Consider the following 26,947-nt stretch of genomic DNA (forward strand, 5'->3'; position numbering starts at 1 on the left):
CGGGCAAGGTCTTTGCTCGGATAATTCTTGCAAGGGTTCACCACCATCTACTTGAGCACCAGCACCCAGAGCAGTCAGGCTTTACACCAAAGAGATCAACGATTGAACGTGTCCTTTCAATTCAGGTCCTCACTGAAAGCAGATGAGGGTTTCGGCAGGGGCTGCAATGCTGGCAGCCTATGTTGATCGATTCAGTAAATCAGGATGCCCGCTGGAGGAGTCTTGGTCTTTGTGGGATGCCACCACAACTGTTCAATGTCTGAACTATATTCTGGTAATGAGGGTGCTGTGAGATGTGGTGGTGCCATCTCCAACTTATTTCCAGTTGTTGCTGGAGTTCATCTGGGGTGTGTACTGGCCTCCACACTTTTTAGCACTTGTATGGACTGAATTTCAGGGAGGATGTTGGAGAGATCAAGCTGTGGTGCATTGTTTGGGAATGTCAAGATCTCTTACCTTGATTTCGCAGATGATGTAGTCATATTTGCGGAGACTGGATATCCTTTTGGGGGCCCTCGAGGTGCTGAATGAGGAGTCAGAGCCGCTTGGATTACGGGTTTCCTGGGTCAAAACTAAGATCCAGGCTTTCATTGACATCTTGGATGCTGCTGTCTTGTCTGTACCTGTTTGTGGTGAGGATGTTGAGGTCACGGAGAGATTAACATCTCTGCTGGCTGTGAGCCAGAGGTCAATAGATGTCTGGGTCTGGCCTTGGGAGTCATGGATTCACTGGATCATGGGGTGTGGTGCTGTCGGTAACTGTGCAGAAGGACGAAAGTGCAAGTCTTCAGGTCCTTGCTGCTTCCAGTCTTGCTCTATGGATGCGAGACTTCGACTCTGTCCAGGAATCTGAGATGGAGACTTAATTCCTTTGGTACCAGATCTCTTTGGAGAATCCTTGGCCATCGCTGGTCGGACTTTGTGTCCAACGAGTGGTTGCTGAGAGAGACTCAAATGAGATTTGTTACCTGCATAGTCCATGAGCATCAGCTGTGGCTGTCTGGACATGTGGCTTGTTTTCCTGTCACCGATCCTGCTCACCAAATTCTCTCAGCGAGTGAGCCTCATGAGTGCAGGCCAATGGGCCGATCACATCTGAGATAGTGGTGAACAACTGTCGTGAAGCATAGATTGAAGTGACATTTTCCATCAGACAAGGGACAACAATTATTGTAACATTGCCATGAGCAGAAATTATTTATTTACCAGCAAGTTTCACGTTCCCACAAAGGATTCTAAACGGGATAGAGCTGGACATGGAAAAATGCAAATGGCATCTTCTGGCATCAAGCCGGTAAGCTGGGATTAAGAATTCACAATTTAAATGCTCTAACGGCAGTGATGAGCTCCATTCGATTCAGTTTGTTCAACACAATTTTTTTGATGCCTTGGGTTCGTACTAAAAAATTTTATTGGTGTCAAAACCAGTGATCAACTGCAAATTAATAGTGGGATGTTGTCAATACTTTTAATCCTTCTGAATAATCACACAATTCAGCACGTAGCTGCAAATGACAAATAAAATTAACCAAAACATTGGGAAACTCAGTATAGTAACCAAGACTATGACCCCCTTCTGGTAAAACTACCAAAATCACGAATCAGTGCTCACCTTCACTCTTTCATTCCTGCCTTTGGAATAAACTCCCACACTCTATTCAATCCCATTCTTCCCTCCAAGCCTTCAAAACAGCTGTTCACCACCACCTATCATCCTCCATCACAAAAACCATGATAATTTCAACCAGTTAATCCACGCCAAGCCCACCTCTTTCAAATTCCCTGCCTTACTTCTTGAAAGTCCCTGTAATGTCCATTTTGTATTCCCATGTTCCCCGTCCCATCCCTCTCCCTTCCACAGATCTCCTAATGTCTCTGTTCTCCACTGCTTTGTCCTTTCCACTCCTGCCCCTCTTGCTGTGCGTTGTGTGTTAGCTCTCATACGAGCCTCGACAAGGTATACAAAAAATATATATATATATAAAAAAATTCACATAATATATAAATCGACAAAGGCCTAAATGTACATCAATTATCCAAATTAAAGACTTACTTGCCCATGGAGGTTGTCCTCTGGTCCTGGGTTAGTTTTGTGGTGCTTAGCATCCATGCAAATGTTGAGAACATCTCCAGCGCTCACTTTTTGCCACACGAGGAACACCAATGACAGGAAGTGTTGAAAATGCATCCTCCACAGATTGTCATGTATAATGTGCAGCCCGAGCCTGTTTGATAGAGCAATGCACAAGATCAAATATTTATTTCAATGGTCAAGAGTGGGGAAAATAAAATTCTCAAAAGGTGCCATCGTGTGTACTGCAATTGAGCAGTCATCTCTGGACTCAAAAGGACCACTGGCAGAAAACAAAAATCAGGGAACCAATTAGGTAAAATTGATGGATGCAGTAACCACTTAAACAAGCACCTGAAATGCAGGACTCATTTACCTGTGAAGGAAGAAACAATTTCCTTTAATTATCCCAGTGTTCCACTTGGACTGAAATAATGCAACATTTCCACCAAATAGCTCACATAGCTGGAGACAAAGCTGTCTGAAAACCCCAAAGACCATATTAAATACACATACTTTAGTACCATCCCACGAACCCCCACCACCACCACCACCACCACCACCGTTTGTTTTTTACTCCATACATGCAGTTTTTCCTTCCACTCTTGCAAGCACCTTACCATTATCCCGACTCCCACACTTCAATATCCTCACTCTCTCAATTTAAATTAGCTCATTTTAGCACCCACTGAACCACACAAATGTATATGTAACGAGAAACCATCTCAAAATGCAGTCGATCCACGTCAGTTTTCTACTCATATTAAACTGGACCAAAGCAGTTGAAGAAATAAAACAGATGTAAAATGTATTGATAAATGTTCTCATAATAAAAAGGTTTGATGAATATTTGATGATAAAAGTTGAAATGGTAAATAAAGACTCGGAAGAGTACAAAACACGGCAATCTCATGGTGTGCGGGAGAGAGACTAATAAGGCATATTTGTACTCATTGACTTTGGCTTTTCATATTTTGACCAAATTATTTTCTCCATGTTCTCATAATAAAAGTTTTGTTGAAAATTTGATGCTGAAAGCTCAAATGGAATATATATATATATATATATATATATACGAATCTGGAAGCCATGAGCAGTCAACATACAGGTCAGATAGCACAGTTATATCGGTAAGTATGTGTATTTTAGTTAGGGTCCCCGTCCCTCGTTTAATGGGTTAATAAATGTGGATGCGCTGTGAGTTGTTTTGATAGTTAGGATTTTTACATCACTCACAACAACTACAACAACAACAATAACACCATCTTCGCTCTCACAGCGACAACCCTCTGCTCCCGGCATTCTCTGGTATGCGGGCATGTTCAGAATTCGTTCGGGGATGGAATTCCATTCCCAAATATGGTCATGAACCAGTTCGCTTGGCAGCGCGCCAAATAAGGGAATGCGTCGTGTTCCACCCAGAGAGAGCGGGCCACGCCTGAGCGGGCCACGCCTGAGCGAATAATCGGGTGGATCTGCTCGAGCGAAAGAAGAATTCGCACCCGTTCAAAACGCATCTCTCGAGGCTGGGCAAAAGGCATCTTGTCACTGGCGTGCTTTGGTTCCCGGGTCATCTTGTCTCGTGGCTGGCGTGGTCTGCGTCTGGCTGCCCTGGTCCGTTCTTGGCCGACTGGTGCTCCGGGAAGGTGTGGCCGTCGAGCCACGCGCTCGTGGCCAGGTAGCCTGCCACTTTCTCATCCCTCAGCTCGACTTCCCTCTGAGCTGAAGGGATAATGAAGACCATTTTGGGTCCGTTTCTTTTGGGTGTGCGTCTGTCTGTGGGCCTGTCTAAGTAGGAATTGTTTAAGTGCTTGTGTGTAAATTTGCATTCTCTATTAGTCGTGATTTTTCTGCCCTTACATGCTTCCCTCGTTTCCCCGATTACTGTGAATAAATACCCCATTTGTTAAATGTATCAGTTCGTTTCTGTGTTTCTTCCATTGGCTTAGCATGGCGCGCGTTGGTGGATTACAAAGGCTGTTGCCGCTGTAAATGAACATTTGGACCGACAGGACTTCGGCAACCATCCGCTCGTGTTGCGCACGGGTCGGGCACGCTAACGGCTCGACTCGATGAGTGCTGTCAAGGGTGTGAATACTCGGTAGCTTTGTCCACGTGGGTAATTAGGTATATTGAAGTTTGGCAATTAACCCGACCCCACTCGGTCAAATTATTGACGATTCATGGTCCGGTAAGGGACCCGTACCCTCGGAGTTTTCCGAAAGGTACGATATACATTCCGGGTGTTCGGTGGAGTCGACCCTACTGCCCCACCTAGCGGTCGTGCTCGCAACAATGTATATATATATACATACATATTGTTGCGGTGCCGGGTATCGGCTGCGAGCACGACTGCTAGATGGAACAGTAGAGTCGGCTTGACCGTTTCGCCCGGAATATAGATCGTACCTTTTCGGAAAACTCCAAAAAAGTATGGGTCCCTTATCGGACTGTGAAGCGTCAATATTTCTGCCACGTGGTACAGGGTTATTTGCCAATTTTCAAAATACCGAGATTTCCACGTGGCGATTTAGCAAGTCTCCACACCCTCGACGGCACCCGTACGGAATGAGCCACTTAGCGTACTCGAACCGTGTGCGACCCGAGTGGTTGATCGCTGAGATCCGTCGGTCCAATTGTCCCGTTACAGCGGCAACAGCCTGGCTAATTTTCCAACACGCAGCACGCTAAGCCAACGGAGGAAAGGACACGAACAAGCGGATATATTTCACAAATGGGGCTGTTTATTTAACAATAGGCAGGGAGGGGAACAGAAAAGAGCAGAGTTATCCGAATATTAATAAGCACATATTTACAGCAAGGCACTTAATTCATTACTTGGCAGACTGGCACCACAAACACACATACGCACACACCCAAAAGAATCGGACCAAAATGGTCTTTATTGAGGCCTCCAGCCCAGATGGAAAGGACGAGCTGAACACCAGATTCTGCCTCGGACCTGTTCACCTCGTGTGGTCTTTGCGTCGAGGCGACCCGGGTACCAGCGAAAGGCGAGCCGAACCCAGACACCGGCGAGCCGCGATCAGCCTGGCCATCAAAACCTTTCCTCCGTATCCCTCCGAGAGACAGCGCGCACCCTTCCAGCTCCGGTGGTGGATGATGTCTCTGAAGCCGAAGCTCTTGATCATCGGGAGGAGGAGGAAGAAGACGCTCGAAGATGCCCTTAGACGCTCTCGGCGAGGATTCTCTGTTCCTTTTTATCTTCTCCGGCGCACTCGCTCAGGCACGATTCGTTCTCAGGCATGGCTCACTCAGACATGAATCATTCTCGGACGGGGCTCCTCAGGCGTGATTCATTCTCGGGTGTGGCTTGAACTTTTCCCTACTTGGCACCCTGCCAAGCGAATCAGTGGATGGGGGCATGACCCTTCCCCTGGTGAGCGCAAGGAGAATGCCGGGAGCAGAGGGTTTCTCGTCGTCGTTTTATTCGGAGCTGGATTGGTCTGCAGCTGTTGTTGTAGTTCATGTTTGTGGAAAAATGTAAAAGAAAAACCCCAACTGTCAAAATAACTCCACAGCGCATGAACATTTAATTGCCCATTAGACAAGGGACGGGACCGTAGCTGGCAACACGTACTTTCCAATATAACTGATCTATAGGACCTGTATGTTGTGTGCAGTAAACTTCCAAATTCGTAACAATATATATTTATATAAATATATATACATATATAATGTTTGTGTATATATATATATATATATACATATACATATACATATACATATACATATACACACATATACACACACATACATATACGGTAAGGTCTTCGGAACATGGTAAGGTTCCACACAGGCCCCCAAAATGATATCTGGAGTCTCCACAAAGATGACCATCATCTGCTAAATCAAGGTCAGAGATCTTGACATTCCCAAACGATGCACCGCAGCTTGATCTCTGACATCCTCCCCAAAATCCAGTCCATAAAAGTGCTGAAAAGTATGGGGGCCAGTAAACATCCCTGACAAACTCCAGTAACGACTGGAAATAAGTCGGAGATGGTATTACCACATCTCTCAGTACCAGATTATAGTTCAAACATCAGATCAATCAATTTTGTTGGCACCCCACGAAGACCAAGAATCCTCCAGAGTCCATCCCAAATTCACTGAATCAAATGCTTTACAGAGATCAACATAGGCTGCAAGCAGCTACTGCCGAAACTCTTGTCTACATTTGGTGAGGACCCGAAGAGAAAGGATGTGGTCAATCGTTGACCTCTTTGGTGTGAAGCCTGACTGCTCTGGACACTGGTGCTCAAGCAGATGGTGGCTAACGCCATCAAGAATTATCCAAACAAAGGATAAACTGATGGCCCCAAACCAGGATGCAGATGAAGAACACCCACAATGGTTTGGAATGCATCACTTGATACATGAATACGAGAGGCCCTTAGCCTGTTGGGCAGTACTGTAGATGATGGCTCTAGTATTCATAAATGAAACAGGCATAGTTGACTTGAAAAGTTTTTTTAAAAGTAGAATAAATGTTAATTTAAACAACCAATCCAGCTAAGAACAGTCTTGGTGTTTCGCAAGCAGGGTGATTCAATGTGTGCTGTCCATCAGATGGATGTTAAACTGTAGGTTTCCTCCACACAAGAGCCTGAATGAAGAAGCGCAACATGTACCGCGAACGAACCCACCAGACACCACAACCACAACACACAAGCATGTGATATGTGGAAAGCTGCTCCACAAGCCTCAGATCAATGCAATTATAAACATGCACAAACAAAAATGGAGACAAATACAGAATAATGTTGGGAGTTTGAGAGTCCCTATATTAGCACAAGCATATGGAGGGTGAAAGGGTTTGGGGGAAAAATACAGGTCAGTTCCAGCTAAATGCCAGAGAGCGCTTCTGTCAACACTCTTAAACACCTGCAAGCAGAGGGCAGCTTCAGTGTTGAAAACGATAGGAAAGGTGCATACCCGGCACAACCTGCCCATTCCATCATTCCAGGAGGACCTGCTCACACTGCTCATTTCAGGTGGTTCAACACAGACATGTAACATCAGTCTTGTCTGGCATATTGCAGCTCATACTTAAAACCGACCAATGCAAAAACAAAACAGATGTCACTGCACTTTTTTTTTTCTTTTAACAGCAAAATCGCTCACCCCTCCAGGCCCACTTGTGCTAACCAATTTGAAGGTTCAACCTGGCTTCAAGGTGTTATTCAGTTCTTGTTCTCCATAATTTAACAGTATGATTGCCACAAATGCATAAAAACAAGCAAATTATAAAACCAGAACCCAGGAACAGGGAAATGAGACCCACCCACCCCACCAAGTAATTACAAGTACCCAGTTTAAATAAGATATCTTGCATCGACTTTTTATATACCAAAATGGTCCAATGTAAAAAAAAAAAATAAAAAAAAATTTTCAGGACAAAGTTAATACCACTTGTTTGTTTATTCATCTCTGCAATTATAAACCAAGTTCTTCCGATATCAAATCTTTAGAAACTGTTTTTGAAAATAAAAATATTTGCTTGTCTCAATTGTTTTCAGAGCCCTCAACTAAAATTAGAAACAAATCCAGCCTTCACTTGTGCATATATATATATATATATATATATATATATATATATATATATATATATATATATATATATATATATATATATATATATATATTACACACGAACATATACAACACAAACACAAACACACTTCCTAATAAGAAAAACATTTCATCTCATAACATGCAAAAGCCGGCAAACGTCTTCACAAGTCAGAAACAAAAACTCACCAACGAGCAGCGTGCAAATGCAGATCAAATTTCAGGTTGACCTGTGTAAGTTAATGTCATCAATATACAACTACCGTATGGTGTTAAACATTTACAGATTAATGGAGTGGCAACTTTCCTGTTTTTGATTACTAACCCATGGAATGTTAACCATGTGAATGTTCACTGATGGAGTAAACAGAAGCTGAACTTTGTGAGTCACAAAGCATCAGATATGTAAAACATGGATATGCCATGGATGCATCATCTTTCTTTGTAACCGAAGAGCGACTGCAGAGCAACAAAAATGAATAAAAAAGTGATGCCAGGCACAACAAATCCCGCCCATTCAAGGCATAAAGTTATTTTGGGGATCAAATTTAAATTTGATATATCCTTAACCTGAATGTTGATTACAAGGAATAGAATAAGGAATATTTTAGTCTTAGTTTGAAGTCAATTAAACCATTTTTGACGAAGTTATGAGCGAAAAAGATTTTGACCTTTTCGTGACCTGAACTTGACTTCTGACCTAATTGGGCCCAAAAGTTAATGGGGTCGTCCGAGGTTCATTACCCACCTGTGGATACAATTTGACAGTGTTGAGCCGGCCGTTTTCCCGTAAAATTGTATTTTCGTAACCAGGTTTTAGTTTTAATGGAAAATTTGTAATTTTGACCGATGGCCATGACCCCCAAAACTTCGGACCCTACCGAATTTCACTATAGGAATGGGTAGGATTATAAGTGACAAATATAATAAGGTTCACTATAAGCTTAGTTTGAAGTAAATCAGATCATTGTTGACGAAGTTATGAGCGAAAAACGATTTTGATCTTTTCGTGATCTTGACCTTTGATCCAATTGGACCCAAAAGGTATTGGGGTCATCCAAGGTTCATTGCCCACCTGTGGATTAAATTTGATTGTGTTTGCTAAAGCCGTTTTGCCATAAAGTTGCTAACAGAGACAGACAGACAAAAAAAACCAATGTCACCCGCAGGGTGACCCGTATCTTGCCAAAAGGTGCCCACGTGTGACTTCTTTAAGGTCACACCGAGGTGAACAGAGCTGCTATCCACCAGGAGCGACTCCTTGAGGAATATCTGCCTATGAGAGATTCCGATGAGAATCGTTCTAGAGTAACGATGAAAAATATGCTTTTGCCTCACGTCACCAAATGACGTCATAATGTCTCAAGCTTGACATATCTAGAAAGCACTCATCGAGGTGTTCAATTTGAGGTACTACACGATATGGTTCCTAAAACTTGAAAATTTGACCTTGGGGTCAAATATGTTTGACCTTAGGCGCTAACCATGAAGGTCAAGGCCAATCGCCACCAAAAATTAATCAGCTGAGCGCCAGACCATGAACTATATTCCTCTGAAGTTTGAAGACGATCCAATCAAAATTACTCAAAAAATAAGGATTTCGTCGACTCCCCTGATTTGCGACAAAGTGACCTTGACCTTCAAAATTTTATGCGCTGAAAGGGACCTCTATAGCCCTCTGATATGCGAAGTTACAAAAATTTCCAATGATAACTGTGCTCGGCAGAATTTTTTATACGCGATTACAGACAAAAAAAAAAAAACGAAAAAAAAAACAAGCAGTCGAAGACTGGTACTTACGAAATCGTCAACTTGACCTCTGACTTTGTCTAATAAAAGCTGTCTCTAGAGAAAGTAGCGACGCAAACCAGAAGTTTCTACCATGATTCTGTAGCAAACCATCAAAAATCGAATATTTGACCTCACTGTGACCGATTTTGACCAAAATTTAATCAGCACTAGCCATCACCCTCCTGAATCACGTGGTGTAATTTGACATTGGTAGCTTATTCCGTTCGAGTTATCGTGCCTACAAACAAACAAACAAACAAACAAACAAACAGAAACGGAAGTCATCAATATACTTATGAAATCTTTAGATTTCATAAGTAAAAACATGAAGGTCAAGGCTAATCACCACCAAAAAGTAATCAGCTGAGCGCCAGACCATGAACTATATTCCCATGAAGTTTGAAGACGATCCGATCAAAATTACTCAAAAAAATAAGGGTTTCGTCGACTCCCCTGATTTGCGACAAAGTGACCTTGACCTTCAAAATTTTATGCACTGAAAGGGACCTCTGATATGCGAAGTTACAAAAATTTCCAATGATAACTGTGCTCTGCAGAATTTTTTATACGTGATTACAGACAAAAAAAAAACAAAAAAAATAACAAACAAACATACAAGCTGAACACATATCTTGCAAAAACTTCGTTTTGGCAAGATTAAAAAAAAAAAAAATAAAAAAAAAAATTTCAAACCGCATGCCAGAAACAACAAACACACAGGCCGTTCCTTCACTCTCGCGTGGCCGTACATGCAAAGAAAAATTAAATTAAATAAAATAACTTTCAAACAGTGTGCCACAAACAACAACAACCATACAGGCCATTCCTTCGCTCTCGCATGCCCGAACGTGCAAAAAAATAAAAATAAAATAACTTTCAAGCAACCACACAGGCCGTTACTTCGTTCTCGTAAATGACAACTGGATTGGGGCATTGTGTTTATCTATAAATGCACATAAGAAATCGAGAAATTATTAGAATACAGCAAGTCATCACTATCCGGAAGTCCGTACGTTGTAACCCGTAATGGAGAACGCGGCTGAGGATCTCTTCCCCAACGGCCATGCCTACACAGTAACGCGTCCTGTCATGGGTAACTAAATGGCGCCCTTTCCCCATCGGCCATGCCGACGCAGCAACGTGTCCTGACATTGGTTTGGTAAATAAATGGCCATAACTTGGGAAGCACTTGTCCGATTAATATCTAACCTTGAAAAGGCACATACTCAGGTCCCCAGCAATATACCTGGAAAGTTTCAATTAGATCGGAGCAGTGGTTGTCGAGAAACAGCGGTCACACTTCTTCTTCCTCTTTCGGCTTGCTCCGGTTAGGGGTAGCCACAGCGGATCAACAGTCTCCATTTCGCTCTATCCTCCACATCTTCCATTGACACTCCAACCACCCGCATGTCCGCCCTCACCGTATCCATGAACTTCTTCTTTGGCCTTCCTCTTCTCCTCCTGCCTGGCGGCTCCATCTTCAACATCCTTCTCCCGATATACTCCGCTTCCCTCCTGTGCACATGTCCAAACCATCTCAATCTCGCCTCTCTCACTTTGTCTCCAAACCGTCCTACCTGCGCTGTCCCTCTAATATACTCATTTCTTATCCTATCCATCCTCGTCACTCCCAACGAGAATCGCAGCGTCTTTAACTCTGCCACCTCCAGCTCCGCTTCCTGTCTTTTTGTTAGTGCCACCGCCTCCAAACCATACAACATAGCTGGTCTCACTACCGTCTTATATACTTTCCCCTTCACTCTTGCAGCTACCCTTCTGTCACAAATCACTCCTGCAACTCTTCTCCACCCACTCCATCCTGCCTGCACTCTCTTTTTCACTTCTCTCCCACACTCTCAGTTACTTTGGACAGTTGATCCCAAGTATTTAAACCAATCCACCTTCCCCACCTCAACTCCTTACAACCGCACCATACCACCACCCTCCCTCTCATTTACGCACATGTACTCCGTCTTACTCCTACTGACTATCATTCCCCTTCTCTCCAGTGCGTACCTCCACCGCTCGAGGCTCGCCTCAGGCTGCTCCCTCCTCTCCCTACAGATCATGATGTCATCCGCGAACATCATGGTCCATGGGGACTCCAGTCTGATCTCGTCCGTCAACCTGTCCATCACCATTGCAAACAGGAAAGGGCTCAGAGTCGATCCTTGGTGCAATCCCACTTTAACCTTAAACCTGTCCATCATTCCTACCGCACACCTCACTGTTGTCACACTGTCCTCATACATATCCTGCACGATCCTCACATACTTCTCCACCACTCCCGACTTCCTCATACAATGCCACAACTCCTCTCTTGGCACCCTATCATAAGCTTTCTCTAAATCCACAAACACACAATGTAACTCCTTCTGGCCTTCCCTATACTTCTCCATCAACATTCTCAAAGCAAACATCGCATCAGTGGTGCTCTTTCCTGGCATAAACCCATATTGCTGCTCACAGATCGTCACCTCTCCTCTCAACCTAGCTTCCACTACTCTTTCCCATAACTTCATGGTGTGGCTTAACAACTTTATCCCTCTGTAATTTCCACAGCTCTGCACATCACCCTTATTCTTGAAAATCGGAACCAGTACACTTAATCTCCACTCCTCCGGCATCCTCTCACTTTCCAAGACTTTATTAAACAATCTGGTTAACAACCCCACTGCCATCTCTCCTAAGCACTTCCATGCCTCCACTGGTATACCATCTGGGCCAACCGCCTTTGCACTTTTCATCTTCTTCATAGCAGTCCTCACTTCATCCTTACTGATCCACCCCACTTCCAGATTCACTATCTCCACCTCTTCCAACCTTCTCTCTCTCATTTTCTTCATTCATCAGCTCCTCAAAGTACTCCATCCACCTTCTCAACACGCTCTCCTCGCTCGTCAGCACATTCCCATTTACGTCCTTTATCACCCTAACCTGCAGCACATCCTTCCCAGCTCGGTCCCTCTGTCTTGCCAATCGGTATAAATCCTTTTCCCCTTCTTTTGTATCCAACTTCTCATACAGCTCGTCATGTGCCTTTTCCTTGGCCTTTGCCACCTCTCTTTTTGCCTTTCGCCGCCACTCCTTGTACTCCTGCCTACTTTCTTCATCTCTCTGACTATCCCACTTCCTTTTCGCCAACCCCTTCTTCCTTATACTTTCCTGTACTTCCTCATTCCACCACCAAGTCTCCTTATCTTCCTTCCTCTGTCCAGATGTCACACCAAGTACCTTCCGAGCTATCTCCCTCACAACTTCTGCTGTCGTTGCCCAATCATCCCACCCATCTTTACCACCATCCAACGCCTGTCTCACCTCCTCCCTAAATTTCACGCAACAGTCTTCCTCCTTCAGCTTCCACCATCTGGTCCTTGGTTCAGCCCTCACTCTCTTCCTCAACCTCACCTCTAAAGTCATCCTACAAACCACCAATCGATGCTGTCGAGCGACACTCTCCCCGGCCACCACCTTACAGTCACTAATCTCTTTCAGGTTGCATCTCCTGCTTAAGATGTAATCCACCTGTGTGCACTTTCCTCCACTCTTGTAAGTCACCCTGTGTTCCTCCTTCTTGAAATACGTATTTACCACTGCCATTTCCATTATTTTTGCAAACTCTACCACCATTTGCCCTTCCACATTTCTCTTGTTGAGACCGTACCTCCCCATCACCTCCTCATCCTCTTTATTCCCTTCCCCAACATGCCCATTGAAATCTGCTCCAATCACCACTCTTTCATCCTTGGATACACTCTCCACCACTTCAGCTAACTCACTCCAGAAATCTTCTTTATATTCCATCTCACACCCCATATGTGGGGCATATGCACTGATGACATTCATCATCACCCATTCAATTTCCAACTTCACACTCATCACTCGGTCAGACACTCTCCTCACCTCCAATACCCTGTTGACATAATCCTCCTTCAGGATTACCCTGACACCATTTCTCCTCCCATCCACACCATGGTAGAACAGTTTGAAACCACCTCCAATGCTCCTAGCCTTACTCCCCATCCACTTTGTCTCTTGTACACACAGTATGTCCACCTTTCTTCTCTCAATCATATCAGCCAACTCTCGCCCTTTGCCAGTCATCGTCCCAACATTCAGAGTTCCAACTCTCACCTCCACACTTCTACCCTTCCCCCTCTCCCACTGCCTCCGGACTCGCCTTCCCCGTCTCCTTCTCCTCCTTCGCCCAGCAGTAGCACAATTTCCACTGGTACCCTGCTGACCACCGGTACCGGTGGCGGTCGTTGGTAACCCGGGCCTCAACCGATCCGGTACGGAAATTCATTTTGTTGTCCGCATAATGATTTGGCATAGGTTTTTACGCCGGATGCCCTTCCTGACGCAACCCTGGTCGCCTCTTACGACACACAGGGATATGGTACACCTATTCTAACCGGGGCATACACCGGGCCCAGTACAACTGGTACTCATTTCGCCGACCTCGGAAGGATGGCAGGCTGAGTCAACCCCCTGGTGTTTTCGACTTGGTATATATATATATATATATATATATATATATATATATATATATATATATATATATATATATATATATATATGCATATATTAATTCAGTGTCCCAACGGGGCTTGAACTCAGGACCTTTTGGGTCCCAAGCCACTGCCCTAACCACTGCGCCAACACCAGGCTTGCCTTGTTGTACATACGTGCCTCTTAAATTCAGATAACTCTGCTTCTTACGTGCCCCCTGCTCCATTATAAATAAACCCATGTGCTAAATGTATCGGTTCGTTTTTGGTTTTCTTCTATTGGTTTAACACGGTGCATGTTGGAGAATTAGCCAGACTGTTGCTGCTGTAAAGGGACATTTTAGACCGACGGAAGCTCGGTGACCATCCGCTCGGGTCATACACGGTTCGAGTACGCTAGTGTCTCGTTCCGTACGAGCATCGTCGAGGGTGAATTTCCCCGGTAGTTGGATGACGTGGGTATTTAGGCAAATTGAAATTGGTAATCGACCCTACCCCACGTGGTCGACCTATTGGCGAACTTCGGTCCGATAAGGGACCCGTCAGCTCCGGAGTATAAACAGTGGTTGCACACACACAATAAATTATTATTAACCATCTCAGCTTTTGTCATCAAATTTTCAACAAAGCATTATGAGAATATGGACAAGTCAAATTAATAATTTATTAATTCCTCTTTTTTCCCCCCACACCTGTGAAACCAACTTCGTCGACTCGTCAATGTCATGCTTCCCTCCAAGTCTTCAAAACAGCTGTTCACCTTCTCAAATCATCCTCTATCCATAACAATGATATTTATATTACGACACTCATTAAACCACCCCCATTCTGCCTCTCCCCAAATTTTCCTTCTGTATCCATCTTGTCCATCGGCTACATGCTCATGCTCCCCCACATCCCTTGTTTGGCCGGCTCGGTCCTTTTTCTCCCTCCGGCCTGCCGTTGGCATTTCTCCCTTCTCCTGCTGTTACTTTTGTTATGGTATATCCTGATCTGTTCTGGGTTATAGCTCTTCCACAAGCCTTGAAAAAAAAATATATGTATGTATATATGGCTTTACCACGTGATCCCCCGAGTAGATCCACTACATCAAACAGTACTTAAGGTTCCATATAAATAATCAGAAAAAATCCTATCAATTTGATTGAGAAATACAATGAAGTTCTTTCTTTGATCATTCATCGTTGTGATTGCATGACTGTTCAGATTAATACTCATCAGAAATTCACACTTTATAGCCTATTGAACAGGCAATTGAATAACTGTTCAAATGATAAACAATCAACAAACAGTTTATTCAAAATGAGACAGGAGCCTGCTAAGCAACCATACCCTTATCAAATTTCAGAGTATGAAAAGGCTCCTTCCCATCAGCAAAATATCTGAAGTACAATTTCATCCCAAGATATTAAATACTCCACTTACAACTTTCTCACCCAGAACATCCCAAGAAACAACACGAAGGCACGCGATTATGTCGAGGGAGATGGCTCTGATTTCATGTTTGGCATTGAGGACCTCCACCCATTGTTGGGAGAACAGAAGCAGGATGTCCAGGGTAGAGTGACCTGGTCTGAATCCAAATTGATGATCAGAAATCAAGCCATTGGAGAAGAGGAAGGATTTGATGGATTCCATGACCTTGATGATTGGTCTGTAGTTGCAGGGATCAGTTTTTGCACCTTTTTATGCAGAGCAGTAATGTTTGCATTGGTTTCCACACAGGATTGGGGATGATTGGCAGTCTTAAAGACTTTGAGGGAAGAATGACTTTGAAGAGGACATGGAAATGGATTTCACAGGGAGGGGAAGAGGGGTTGGGGGGAGAACAAATGAGTGGAGGTGAACTGCGATCCTGTGTTTAGGTAGTTCCATCAGAAGGGAGCTGTTGGTGGACCATGTGAGCCCTGCAGAAACCTGGAGGGGGAGTGGGGGGAGGGGAGGGGGCACAGACACATCAGAGGGTGCAGAACCACAAAGGGGATGATAGACAACAGAGGCCACCAACAGGCTATGATGGTGAAGTGATAAAGCCATAAATTCAGCTTAAATCATGGGATAATACAATAATCTTGAAGACCTTGGTTTTCAGTGTCAAGCTGAGAAACGTGCGAGACAGGGGAGCCAGCTCAGAGGGGAGAGCAGTACTCCATAAAGCAGTGGACGAAAGCCTTGTCGGTGGACCCGAGTTTAGGTGTGCCAAGGAAGGACTTTATATGACGGAGGATGTCCAGTTGTCGACTGGCTTTGGAGGCAAATGTTGAAATGTGGTTTGCCCAAGAAAGATCATGGCTGGCAGTGAGACCCAGTAGTTTGAATGACTGAACTTCATGAGGATTAAGAAAGTAGATGGGGGGAGGGTGGAGAGGCAGTTGCCAGCTGGTCCTTCCTGAGAAAGATAGTGAGAGAATGACATATTCCAAGTAAAGCTTGACCAGGTCTGAAGAGAGGGAAGAGACAGACAATGAAATGCATGAAGTACAACACCAATAAAAAAAATGATATTTGGGATTTGAAGCAGAGTTTCCAACATCTTCAAACCAGGGTTTAGACGGGAACATTTCCAGTTTCTAGACCAACCCAAAGTATGGTGTTGATGGATCAATAAACATGTAGAGGGGTACATTATTGGGCATCGTACAAACACACAACGATATAAATGAACAGGTTTGTGTATGTACAGGCTATACAGGCATCGTTTATCAAGGATACAAAACAGAAGATAGTGGCATGCAACCTTTTCACCTGTACTGACATCCTGTTCCTATTAGCAATCAAGTACAGTGGAACTTCCCAGACTTGGCACCGACTCAAAAGTGCCAACTTTGAGAAGTTGCCAAGTCCCAGAAGTTGGGAGTTCCCCACAAGAGTCCACACCTGAACTCGGGTCCACCGACAAGGCTTTCGTCCACTGCTTTATGGAGTACTGCTCTCCCCTCTGAGTTGGCTCCCCTGTCTCGCACGTTTCTCAGCTTGACACTGAAAACCAAGGTCTTCAAGCTTCAGACATGAAATCCTTCCTCTTCTCAAATGGCTTGATTTCCAATCATCAATTTGGTTTCAGACCAGGTCACTCTACCTGGATATGCTGCTTCTGCTCTCACATCAATGGATGGAGGTCCTCAATGCCAGACAGGAAATCCGAGCCGTATCCCTGGACATATCACGTGCTTTTGACACAGTCTGGCACCCTGCCCTACTCACCAAACTCTCTTCCCATGGTATTCAAGGCCATCTCCACTCATGGCTCGCAGACTTCCTCTCCTGTCGCAGTCAACGTGTGGCCCTAAATGGAGTTCTTTCATCCCCTCTTCCTGTGCAGGCTGGAGTTCCTCAAGGTAGCGTTCTGGGCCCTGTTCTTTTTCTGGTTTTCATCAATGATCTCTCGGACTCTCTGGAAAATCCTCTATTTCTCTTTGCTGATGACTCCACCCTCTGCCGCACCATCTGTCATCCCTCAGACCGGCAAGCAGCAGCTTCTTTGCTCACTGCAGATCTGGATAAAATCACAAACTGGTCCAACACGTGGAACATGTCTTTCAATCCAGACAAATCTCACACTCTCACTATGTCTCTTCGAAAGGACCGTTTACAAAACCCCCCCATCCACTTTCTCAACAATCCTCTGGAAGAAGTCTTTTCTTTCAAGCTTCTAGGTCTCACTATCTGCCATGACCTTTCCTGGGAAAGTCACATTTCCAACCTCGCCTCAAAAGCCAGTCGCCGACTGGGAATCCTCCGTCGTGCTAAGTCCTTCCTCGGCCCTCTTGAGCTCCTGACCACTTACAAAGCTTTTGTCCGTAGCCTGATGGAGTACTGCTCTCCCCTCTGGGCTGGTGCTCCTACCTCCCACCTTTCTCGACTTCACGCTGTCGAAACCAGGGCATTTAAGATCATCGGCATCTCCTGCAATGAAGCTGAGTCTTTGGGCCTCTCACTCAATCACCACAGGTTGGTCGGTGGTCTTTCTGTCTTCTACAGACTCCTCTCCAGCCTTGCCCCCCCTGCTCTCTCTGCGATTTGTCCCCACCACATTTCCACAGGGCGCTCAAGGTCCGCCAACAACCCCCTTCTGGTAAAACTACCAAAATCACGAATCACTGCTCATCTTCACTCTTTCATTCCTCTTTTTTCCCGCCTTTGGAATAAACTTCCTCACTCTATTCTTTACCATTCTTCCCTCCAGGCTTTCAAAACAGCTGTTCACCACCACCTCTTATCTTCCCCCATCCAAATCCTTGATCTTTTCTACCCCCGATAATCCACCCAAGCCCACTTCCTTCATTTCTCCTGCTTTCCTTCCTGAAAGTCCCTGAAACGTCCATCTTCTCTTCGCCATGTTCCCCGTCCCATCCCCATCCCTCTCCCTTCCACAGTTCACCTAATGTGTCTGTTCCCCACTGTTTTGTCCCTTCCACTCCCGCCCCTCTCGTCTCATGCCTCCTTGCTGTGAGTTGTGTGTTAGCTCTCATACGAGCCTCGACCAAGGTATACAAAAAAAATAAAAAATAAAAAAATAAAAAAAGAGTGCAAACAAAAAAAACAATGGAACAGTGAAGCGATTTCTACAATTTATGTACATTTATTAACACACAAGTTTTAAACTTGTCCAACCAGCCCGTCGAGGCCTTGAAGTCGTGTATCCTTTGCGATTCAGCGTCGGCGAGTGCTTTCTCCCTGATCATCGGTCCCGAGATTGGCACATTCGAAGCTCGCATCCTTGATTAGTTCCACCTTCTCTGCCAGGGTCATTTGCTTGAACCGTTTTGCGAGGTATGTTGCCAGCTGACTGGTTCGTCGAACCCATCGCACCTTTTTTATATCGTTCGAGTCCAAACAACAAACTTGAGTCGAACTGTCATTAAAGCACGTCGATATTGTTAATTGGGCCTATCACCGTGAAAGTTTTCTTCACTGCCAAGTCCGAGAAGTTGATTGGTTAATTGGGACCGGCTTTTGGGTGCCAAATGCTCGAAATGAGAAGTGCCAAGTCCAGGAAGTTCTGCCAATAAGAAATTGCATTCGCTTCGGTCGGGACCGGCCAAAACCCGCCAAGTAGGAGAAGTTGCCAACTCCAAGAAGTGCCAACGATGGGAAGTTCCACCGCAGCATCCGAGACTAACACCGATTCATCGGCTCCAAAGGGAATAAAAACAAGCTGTTAAATACTGTACAGGTAAAGATATTAGCCAATAGGAATGTTATCCACAACTTGAATTTTGAACATCTGTTACAGCCATTCCATTCCCCTCATTTCATGGATAGTACGTACACAGCGTTCTATAGAATTCAATCCACCAAGACTGTGCAGGATGTTTGACGTCATCCACCAAGACCAAGACGTCACAATGCTCATGTTCTTACCTGGTGCGTGTTTCCGCAGGTGTATTGGCCACGAAACTACAAATTATGGCAAAATGTGTTCAACCTGCTAAAAAAAAAAACATCTTGTCCAGAAAAGTTTCTCTTCTTGGTTCACAATTTAGTGGAAAGCAGGGCTGTAGTGCTGCCGGAATGCACTGGAGCGGTGCTCAGACACCTCAATCCATCCGAGGCAGAGCTCTCAGCTCCCTCTACACCAATTATAAAACTTTAAATACACAAGGGTATGTTCTTTTGAACATAAGAGACCCCTCGGACCATGAAGCTATCGTTCTTGCTGTTAAAGGCCGTTCTGGGAACACAGAAACAAGGGTATGTTTAGCAGCATCATCATGGTCGGCGTCTCGCAATATAATATATTAGCGGAATTAAAAATACCGTTTTTTCCTCGCATCTTCATGTTCGTCAAAAAACCAGTGCCAAGGTCCACAACTACAGCTCACGACCTATCAATTGAGGTGTTTTTCGCCCCCCCCCCCTGCTTTCCCGTTTTCACGCCACTGTCCACACAAAATTCATCAATTAATTCTATACAGAGTCCGCGGGACTCAAATATAAATAAACCCCACGGTCATGATAGATCGAGTTAGTGTACTTCGTGAAGACGTCTCGGTGGATCAGTGATGTGATGTACGAGCAAGGGTAGGCCTATAACACAATGACAAGGACGCATGTCAGCAGAGCAGACAAGCATGACTAATGTGTATATATTATATATATATATATATATATATATATATATATATATATATATATATATATATAATCATGGCCACATGCTCTGTGATCTTGATCACCCATGGATGTTTATCCGGTCCTAAAGATTTATATCGTTTCGTGAACTCCAAGAACGACACCAACCAATATGGAGCAACCACTAAATAACTCGTACCAGCAGACAGGACGACCGGCTTAACATGCAGCCGAGGGATCGCATGCACACGCACAAGTTTATAGCTTGGTCGGGATTCGAACCCAGGCTAGAGTGCACGTACCTCGAGGTTATCCTGTCAATCCCAACCACATGGCACTAAATAATAAAATATTTTCGTGACTAATGAGGGATTCTTGTTTTGTTTGAAGAGGTTAGTGGTGGGTGCGAGTGTTAAGCTTTCGTTTACCTGGTAAAAGGTGTGTACCTGTACTTCATTTATTACTCATTTTGGGGAGACTCACATGGTTCGTGTCATGTTGAACTTGGTGTGACAGGACGTCCTGGCGAGGACGTCACGGTAGATATCTTAAAATCTGGCACTAGCCCTCTATGGTACCTGGTGGAAAGTGTTTACAGGTGAAAGCGTACGTCGCCACAATCAAAACAAACAGCACAGGAGCACAACGATGGGGACAAAGAAGCACCAAACACGACAGCTGGGTCCTGTCATCCAGCACGTGCTCAGCATGGCGAACTATATATACATTGATATATAAATAAACAAACTACATCCAGCGATACATGTAAACACACACACCGGTTACCGGCGCACGTGGCACACGTGGATGAACCGTATCGCGCCCACGTGGTGTCTCACCACGCACTGTACACGCTTACCTGCGCACGTGGTGTCTCACCACGCACTGTACACGCTTACCGGCGCACGTGGTGTCTCACCACGCACTGTACACGCTTACCGGCGCACGTGGTGTCTCACCACGCACTGTACACGCTTACCGGCGCACGAGGTGTCTCACCACGCACTGTACACGCTTACCGGCGCACGTGGTGTCTCACCACGCACTGTACACGCTTACCGGCGCACGTGGTGTCTCACCACGCACTGTACACGCTTACCGGCGCACGTGGTGTCTCACCACGCACTGTACACGCTTACCGGCGCACGTGGTGTCTCACCACGCACTGTACACGCTTACCGGCGCACGTGGTGTCTCACCACGCACTGTACACGCTTACCTGCGCACGTGGTGTCTCACCACGCACTGTACACGCTTACCTGCGCACAAGTGGTGTCTCACCACGCACTGTACACGCTTACCTGCGCACAAGTGGTGTCTCACCACGCACTGTACACGCTTACCGGCGCACGTGGTGTCTCACCACGCACTGTACACGCTTACCTGCGCACGTGGTGTCTCACCACGCACTGTACACGCTTACCGGCGCACGTGGTGTCTCACCACGCACTGTACACGCTTACCGGCGCACGTGGTGTCTCACCACGCACTGTACACGCTTACCGGCACACGTGGTGTCTCACCACGCACTGTACGTGTAAGCCGAACATGTAAAACCACGTGCAGCGCATGTTGATGAACCGTATCGCACCCACGTGGTGTCGCACCACACACCACACACAGTAGCGTTTTGCAGCGAAGCCTACCTGAGGGAATGACCTGATATTCCGCACCTGACTGTCCTCGGTCCCCACGAGTGCGCGCGCCAACTTCTCTTCAGAACAGTTCACCACAAGTCACCACAATTCTCTTTCAGCCACTTGCTTGATATATACAAAGCAACAGTGACGTAATACATCGACGACACCACCACACTTTAATTGGTAACGGAGAAAGATGAAAATATGCTTTTTGTACGTTGAGTGAAACAAAAATCAATAATGATTTAAACAACGTCGTGCTGGAATTCCATCAACGGGATTGACGTGGTGACGTAAGGGAGATAACAACCAATTGTGAGGCGAGAAAATCCGGGGAGGGGGGGGCGTGGCGATAAGTCTGCTCGGCTCCTCCCACAAATGGGAAACGCATTTCAATCGTGAAAATGAATGGATCACTCAGGTCACAGGTCATCATGATGGGTAATTAAACATCATGATGGGTAATTAAACATCTGATGGGTAAACACCATGATGGGTAATTAAACATGTGATGGGTAATTAAACACCATGATGGGTAATTAAACACGTGATGGGTAATTAAACATCATGATGGGTAATTAAACATCTGATGGGTAATTAAACATCATGATGGGTAACTAAACATGTGATGGGTAATTAAACATCATGATGGGTAATTAAACATCATGATGGGTAATTAAACATCTGATGGGTAATTAAACATCATGATGGGTAATTAAACACCATGATGGGTAATTAAACACCATGATGGGTAATTAAACATCATGATGGGTAATTAAACATGTGATGGGTAATTAAACATCATGATGGGTAATTAAACACCATGATGGGTAATTAAACATGTGATAGGTAATTAAACACCATGATGGGTAATTAAACACGTGATGGGTAATTAAACATCATGATGGGTAATTAAACACCATGATGGGTAATTAAACATCATGATGGGTAATTAAACACCATGATGGGTAATTAAACACGTGATGGGTAATTAAACATGTGATGGGTAATTAAACATCATGATGGGTAATTAAACATGTGATGGGTAATTAAACATCATGATGGGTAACTAAACATGTGATGGGTAATTAAACATCATGATGGGTAATTAAACATCATGATGGGAGATTAAACATCTGATGGGTAATTAAACATGTGATGGGTAATTAAACATCTGATGGGTAATTAAACATCATGATGGGAGATAAAACATCATGATGGGATATTAAACATCATGATGGGATATTAAACATCATGATGGGTAATTAAACATCATGATGGGTAATTAAACATCATGATGGGAGATTAAACATCATGATGGGAGATTAAACATCATGATGGGTAATTAAACATCATGATGGGTAATTAAACATCAAGATGGGAGATTAAACACCATGATGGGTAATTAAACACGTGATGGGTAATTAAACATCATGATGGGTAATTAAACATCATGGTGGGTAATTAAACATGTGATGGGTAATTAAACACCATGATGGGTAATTAAACACATGATGGGTAATTAAACATCATGATGGGTAATTAAACATGTGATGGGTAATTAAACATCATGATGGGTAATTAAACATCATGATGGGAGATTAAACATCATGATGGGTAATTAAACATCATGATGGGAGATTAAACATGTGATGGGTAATTAAACATCATGATGGGTCATTAAACATGTGATGGGTAATTAAACACCATAATGGGTAATTAAACATGTGATGGGTAATTAAACACCATGATGGGTAATTAAACATGTGATGGGAGATTAAACATCATGATGGGCAATTAAACATGTGATGGATAATTAAACATGTGATGGGTAATTAAACATCATGATGGGTAATTAAATATTTGATGGGTAATTAAACATCATGATGGGTAATTAAACATCATGATGGGAGATTAAACATCTGATGGGTAATTAAACATCATGATGGGTAATTAAACATGTGATGGGAGATTAAACATCATGATGGGCAATTAAACATGTGATGGGTAATTAAACATCATGATGGGTAATTAAACATCATGATGGGAGATTAAACATCTGATGGGTAATTAAACACCATGATGGGTAATTAAACATGTGATGGGAGATTAAACATCATGATGGGCAATTAAACATGTGATGGATAATTAAACATGTGATGGGTAATTAAACATCATGATGGGTAATTAAACATTTGATGGGTAATTAAACACCATGATGGGTAATTAAACATGTGATGGGTAATTAAACATCATGATGGGTAATTAAACATCATGATGGGAGATTAAACATCTGATGGGTAATTAAACATCATGATGGGTAATTAAACATGTGATGGGTAATTAAACATGTGATGGGTAATTAAACATCTGATGGGTAATTAAACATCATGATGGGAGATTAAACATCATGATGGGATATTAAACATCATGATGGGAGATTAAACATCATGATGGGTAATTAAACATCATGATGGGTAAATAAACATCATGATGGGAGATTAAACATGTGATGGGTAATTAAACATCATGATGGGTAATTAAACATCATGATGGGAGATTAAACATCATGATGGGAGATTAAACATCATGATAGGCAATTAAACATCTGATGGATAATTAAACATCTGATGGGTAATTAAACATCATGATGTGTAATTAAACATCTGATGGATAATTAAACATCTGATGGGTAATTAAACATCATGATGTGTAATTAAACATCTGATGGGTAATTAAACATCATGATGGGTAATTAAACATCATGATGGGAGATTAAACATCATGATGGGTAATCAAACATCATGATGGGTAATTAAACATGTGATGGGTAATTAAACATTATGATGGGTAATTAAACATCTGATGGGTAATTAAACATGTGATGGGCAATTAAACATCATGATGGGTAATTAAATATGTGATGGGTAATTAAACATCTGATGGGTCATTAAACATGTGATGGGTAATTAAACATCTGATGGGTAATTAAACATGTGATGGGTAATTAAACATCATGATGGGTAATTAAACATGTGATGGGAAATTAAACATCTGATGGGTAATTAAACATCATGATAGGTAATTAAACATGTGATGGGTAATTCAATATCATGATGAGTAATTGAACATCTGATGGGAAATTAAACATCTGATGGTAATTAAACATCATGATGGGTAATTAAACATCATGATGGGAGATTAAACATCATGATGGGTAATTAAACATGTGATGGGTAATTAAACATCTGATGGGTAATGAAACATCATGATGGGTAATTAAACATGTGATGGGAGATAAAACATCATGATGGGAGATTAAACATCATGATGGGTAATTCAACATCATGATCGGTAATTAAACATGTGATGGGTAATTAAACATCATGAGGGGTAATTAAACATCATGATGGGTAATTAAACATGTGATGGGTAATTAAACATCATGATGGGTAATTAAACATCTGATGGGTAATTAAACATCATGATGGGTAATTAAACATGTGATGGGTAATTAAACACCATGATGGGTAATGAAACATGTGATGGGTAATTTAACATCATGATGGGTAATTAAACATCATGATGGGTAATTAAACATGTGATGGCTAAGTAAACATCATGATTGGTAATTAAACAACTGATGAGTAATTAAAAATGTGATGGGTAAGTAAACATGTGATGGGAGATTAAACATCATGATGGGTAATTAAACATGCGATGGGTAATTAAACATCATGATGGGTAAACATCATGATGGGAGATTAAACATCTGATGGGTAATTAAACATGTGATGGGTAATTAAACATCTGACGGGTAATTAAACATGTGATGGGTAATTAAACATCATGATTGGTAATTAAACATCATGATGGGAGATTAAACATGTGATGGGTGATTAAACATGTGATGGGTAATTAAACATGCGATGCGTAATTAAACATCATGATGGGTAATTAAACATCATGATGGGAGATTAAACATGTGATGGGTAATTAAACATGTGATGGGTAATTAAACATCATGATAGGTAATTAAACATGTGATGGGTAATTAAACATGTGATGGGTAATTAAACATGTGATGGGAGATTAAACATCATGATGGGTAATTAAACATGTGATGGGTAATTAAGCATCTGATGGGTAATTAAGCATCTGATGGGTAATTAAACATGTGATGGGTAATTAAACATCATGATGGGTAATTAAACATCATGATGGGTAATTAAACATCATGATGGGAGATTAAACAACTGATGGGTAATTAAACATCATGATGGGTAATTAAACATGTGATGGGTAATTTAACATCTGATGGGTAATTAAACATGTGATGGGTAGTTAAACATCATGATGGGTAATTAAACATCATGATGGGAAATTAAACATCTGATGGGTAATTAAACATGTGATGGGTAATTAAACATCATGTTGGGTAATTAAACATCTGATGGGTAATTAAACATGTGATGCGTAATTAAACATCATGATGGTGATGTGGATTTTTTTAAACCCACCCTGTTGTGATCGTTGTCCTCCTGAAGGATTCTCACTGGCCGATTGTGGAAACCTATTTGACTTCAGACATAGTTTAACGTTTGTCCGATTTGATTATATAATCCTACAAAAACCCTATAGACACTGATAAAACTGATGTCCACACAAGTCCTTCCTTGTGAAACAATTTATTTCCTAATTATACACCATACACTTCTCACCCTTGTACAATGAACTTAAGAATCCCCATTTGATTGCAATATTATTTGGGTCTATTTCATTTATTCTTACTTTAGTAAACAGTTAGACCAACCCGATTCAATTCACTTCTACATTACATCAGAGAGTTTTATTCTAACTTGGTACTTGGTCAGTTCCAAGGAGTACAAACCACTGACAAACTATACTTCCTCACGTGCTTGCACTCCAAACTTCTAGATTTCAAAGCATTTTATACTTTCGTGCGAGAGAGGTTGGGGGATATTCACCCAGACTGTAGACGTGTCCTTTAGACAAAAAGCCACTTCGTACATTTTCTCAGCAAAGGTTCATTTATCAGCTCGGTCACTCTGCTCCAGAACAACACATTTCTTATCATTTAGGGCAAAAGTCTTTTGGCCAGAAATGAAGGCCAAATCAACTTGCAGCATAAAAGTTACATTTCTGAAACTCCATTTGTTGCAATTTAAAATACATTTATATAAATTTTTCCCCCACAATGGGTAATTAAACATCATGATGGGAGATTAAACATCTGATGGGTA

The 26,947-nt window shown here is 43.0% G+C and overlaps 1 protein-coding gene across 5 annotated transcripts in view; it reads right to left on the reverse strand.

The window, feature by feature from the left end:
- The window catches only part of LOC147019376 (folate receptor alpha-like), a 44,293-nt gene extending 22,344 nt beyond the window's left edge, over positions 1–21,949 (reverse strand). Inside the window, exons 1-2 of one of the 5 annotated variants that reach the window (XM_085899859.1) lie at positions 6,980–7,210; positions 2,054–2,225 (exon numbers count right to left, since the gene is read on the reverse strand). In XM_085899859.1, coding sequence (XP_085755985.1) covers positions 2,054–2,225; positions 6,980–7,056 — 249 coding nt within the window. In that variant the 5' untranslated portion in view covers positions 7,057–7,210. Of the gene's footprint in view, positions 1–2,053; positions 2,226–6,979; positions 7,289–21,546; positions 21,609–21,689 lie in introns of those variants that run through there. The other 4 variants (XM_085899861.1, XM_085899860.1, XM_085899858.1 and 1 more) reach the window with 4 other exon arrangements.
- Between the last annotated feature and the right edge of the window lie 4,998 nt (positions 21,950–26,947).

Source organism: Eptatretus burgeri, chromosome 10 (genome assembly GCF_056783735.1).
Source record: "Eptatretus burgeri isolate ZD-2024b chromosome 10, Ebu_testis_v1, whole genome shotgun sequence".
Classification (NCBI taxonomy): domain Eukaryota; kingdom Metazoa; phylum Chordata; class Myxini; order Myxiniformes; family Myxinidae; genus Eptatretus; species Eptatretus burgeri.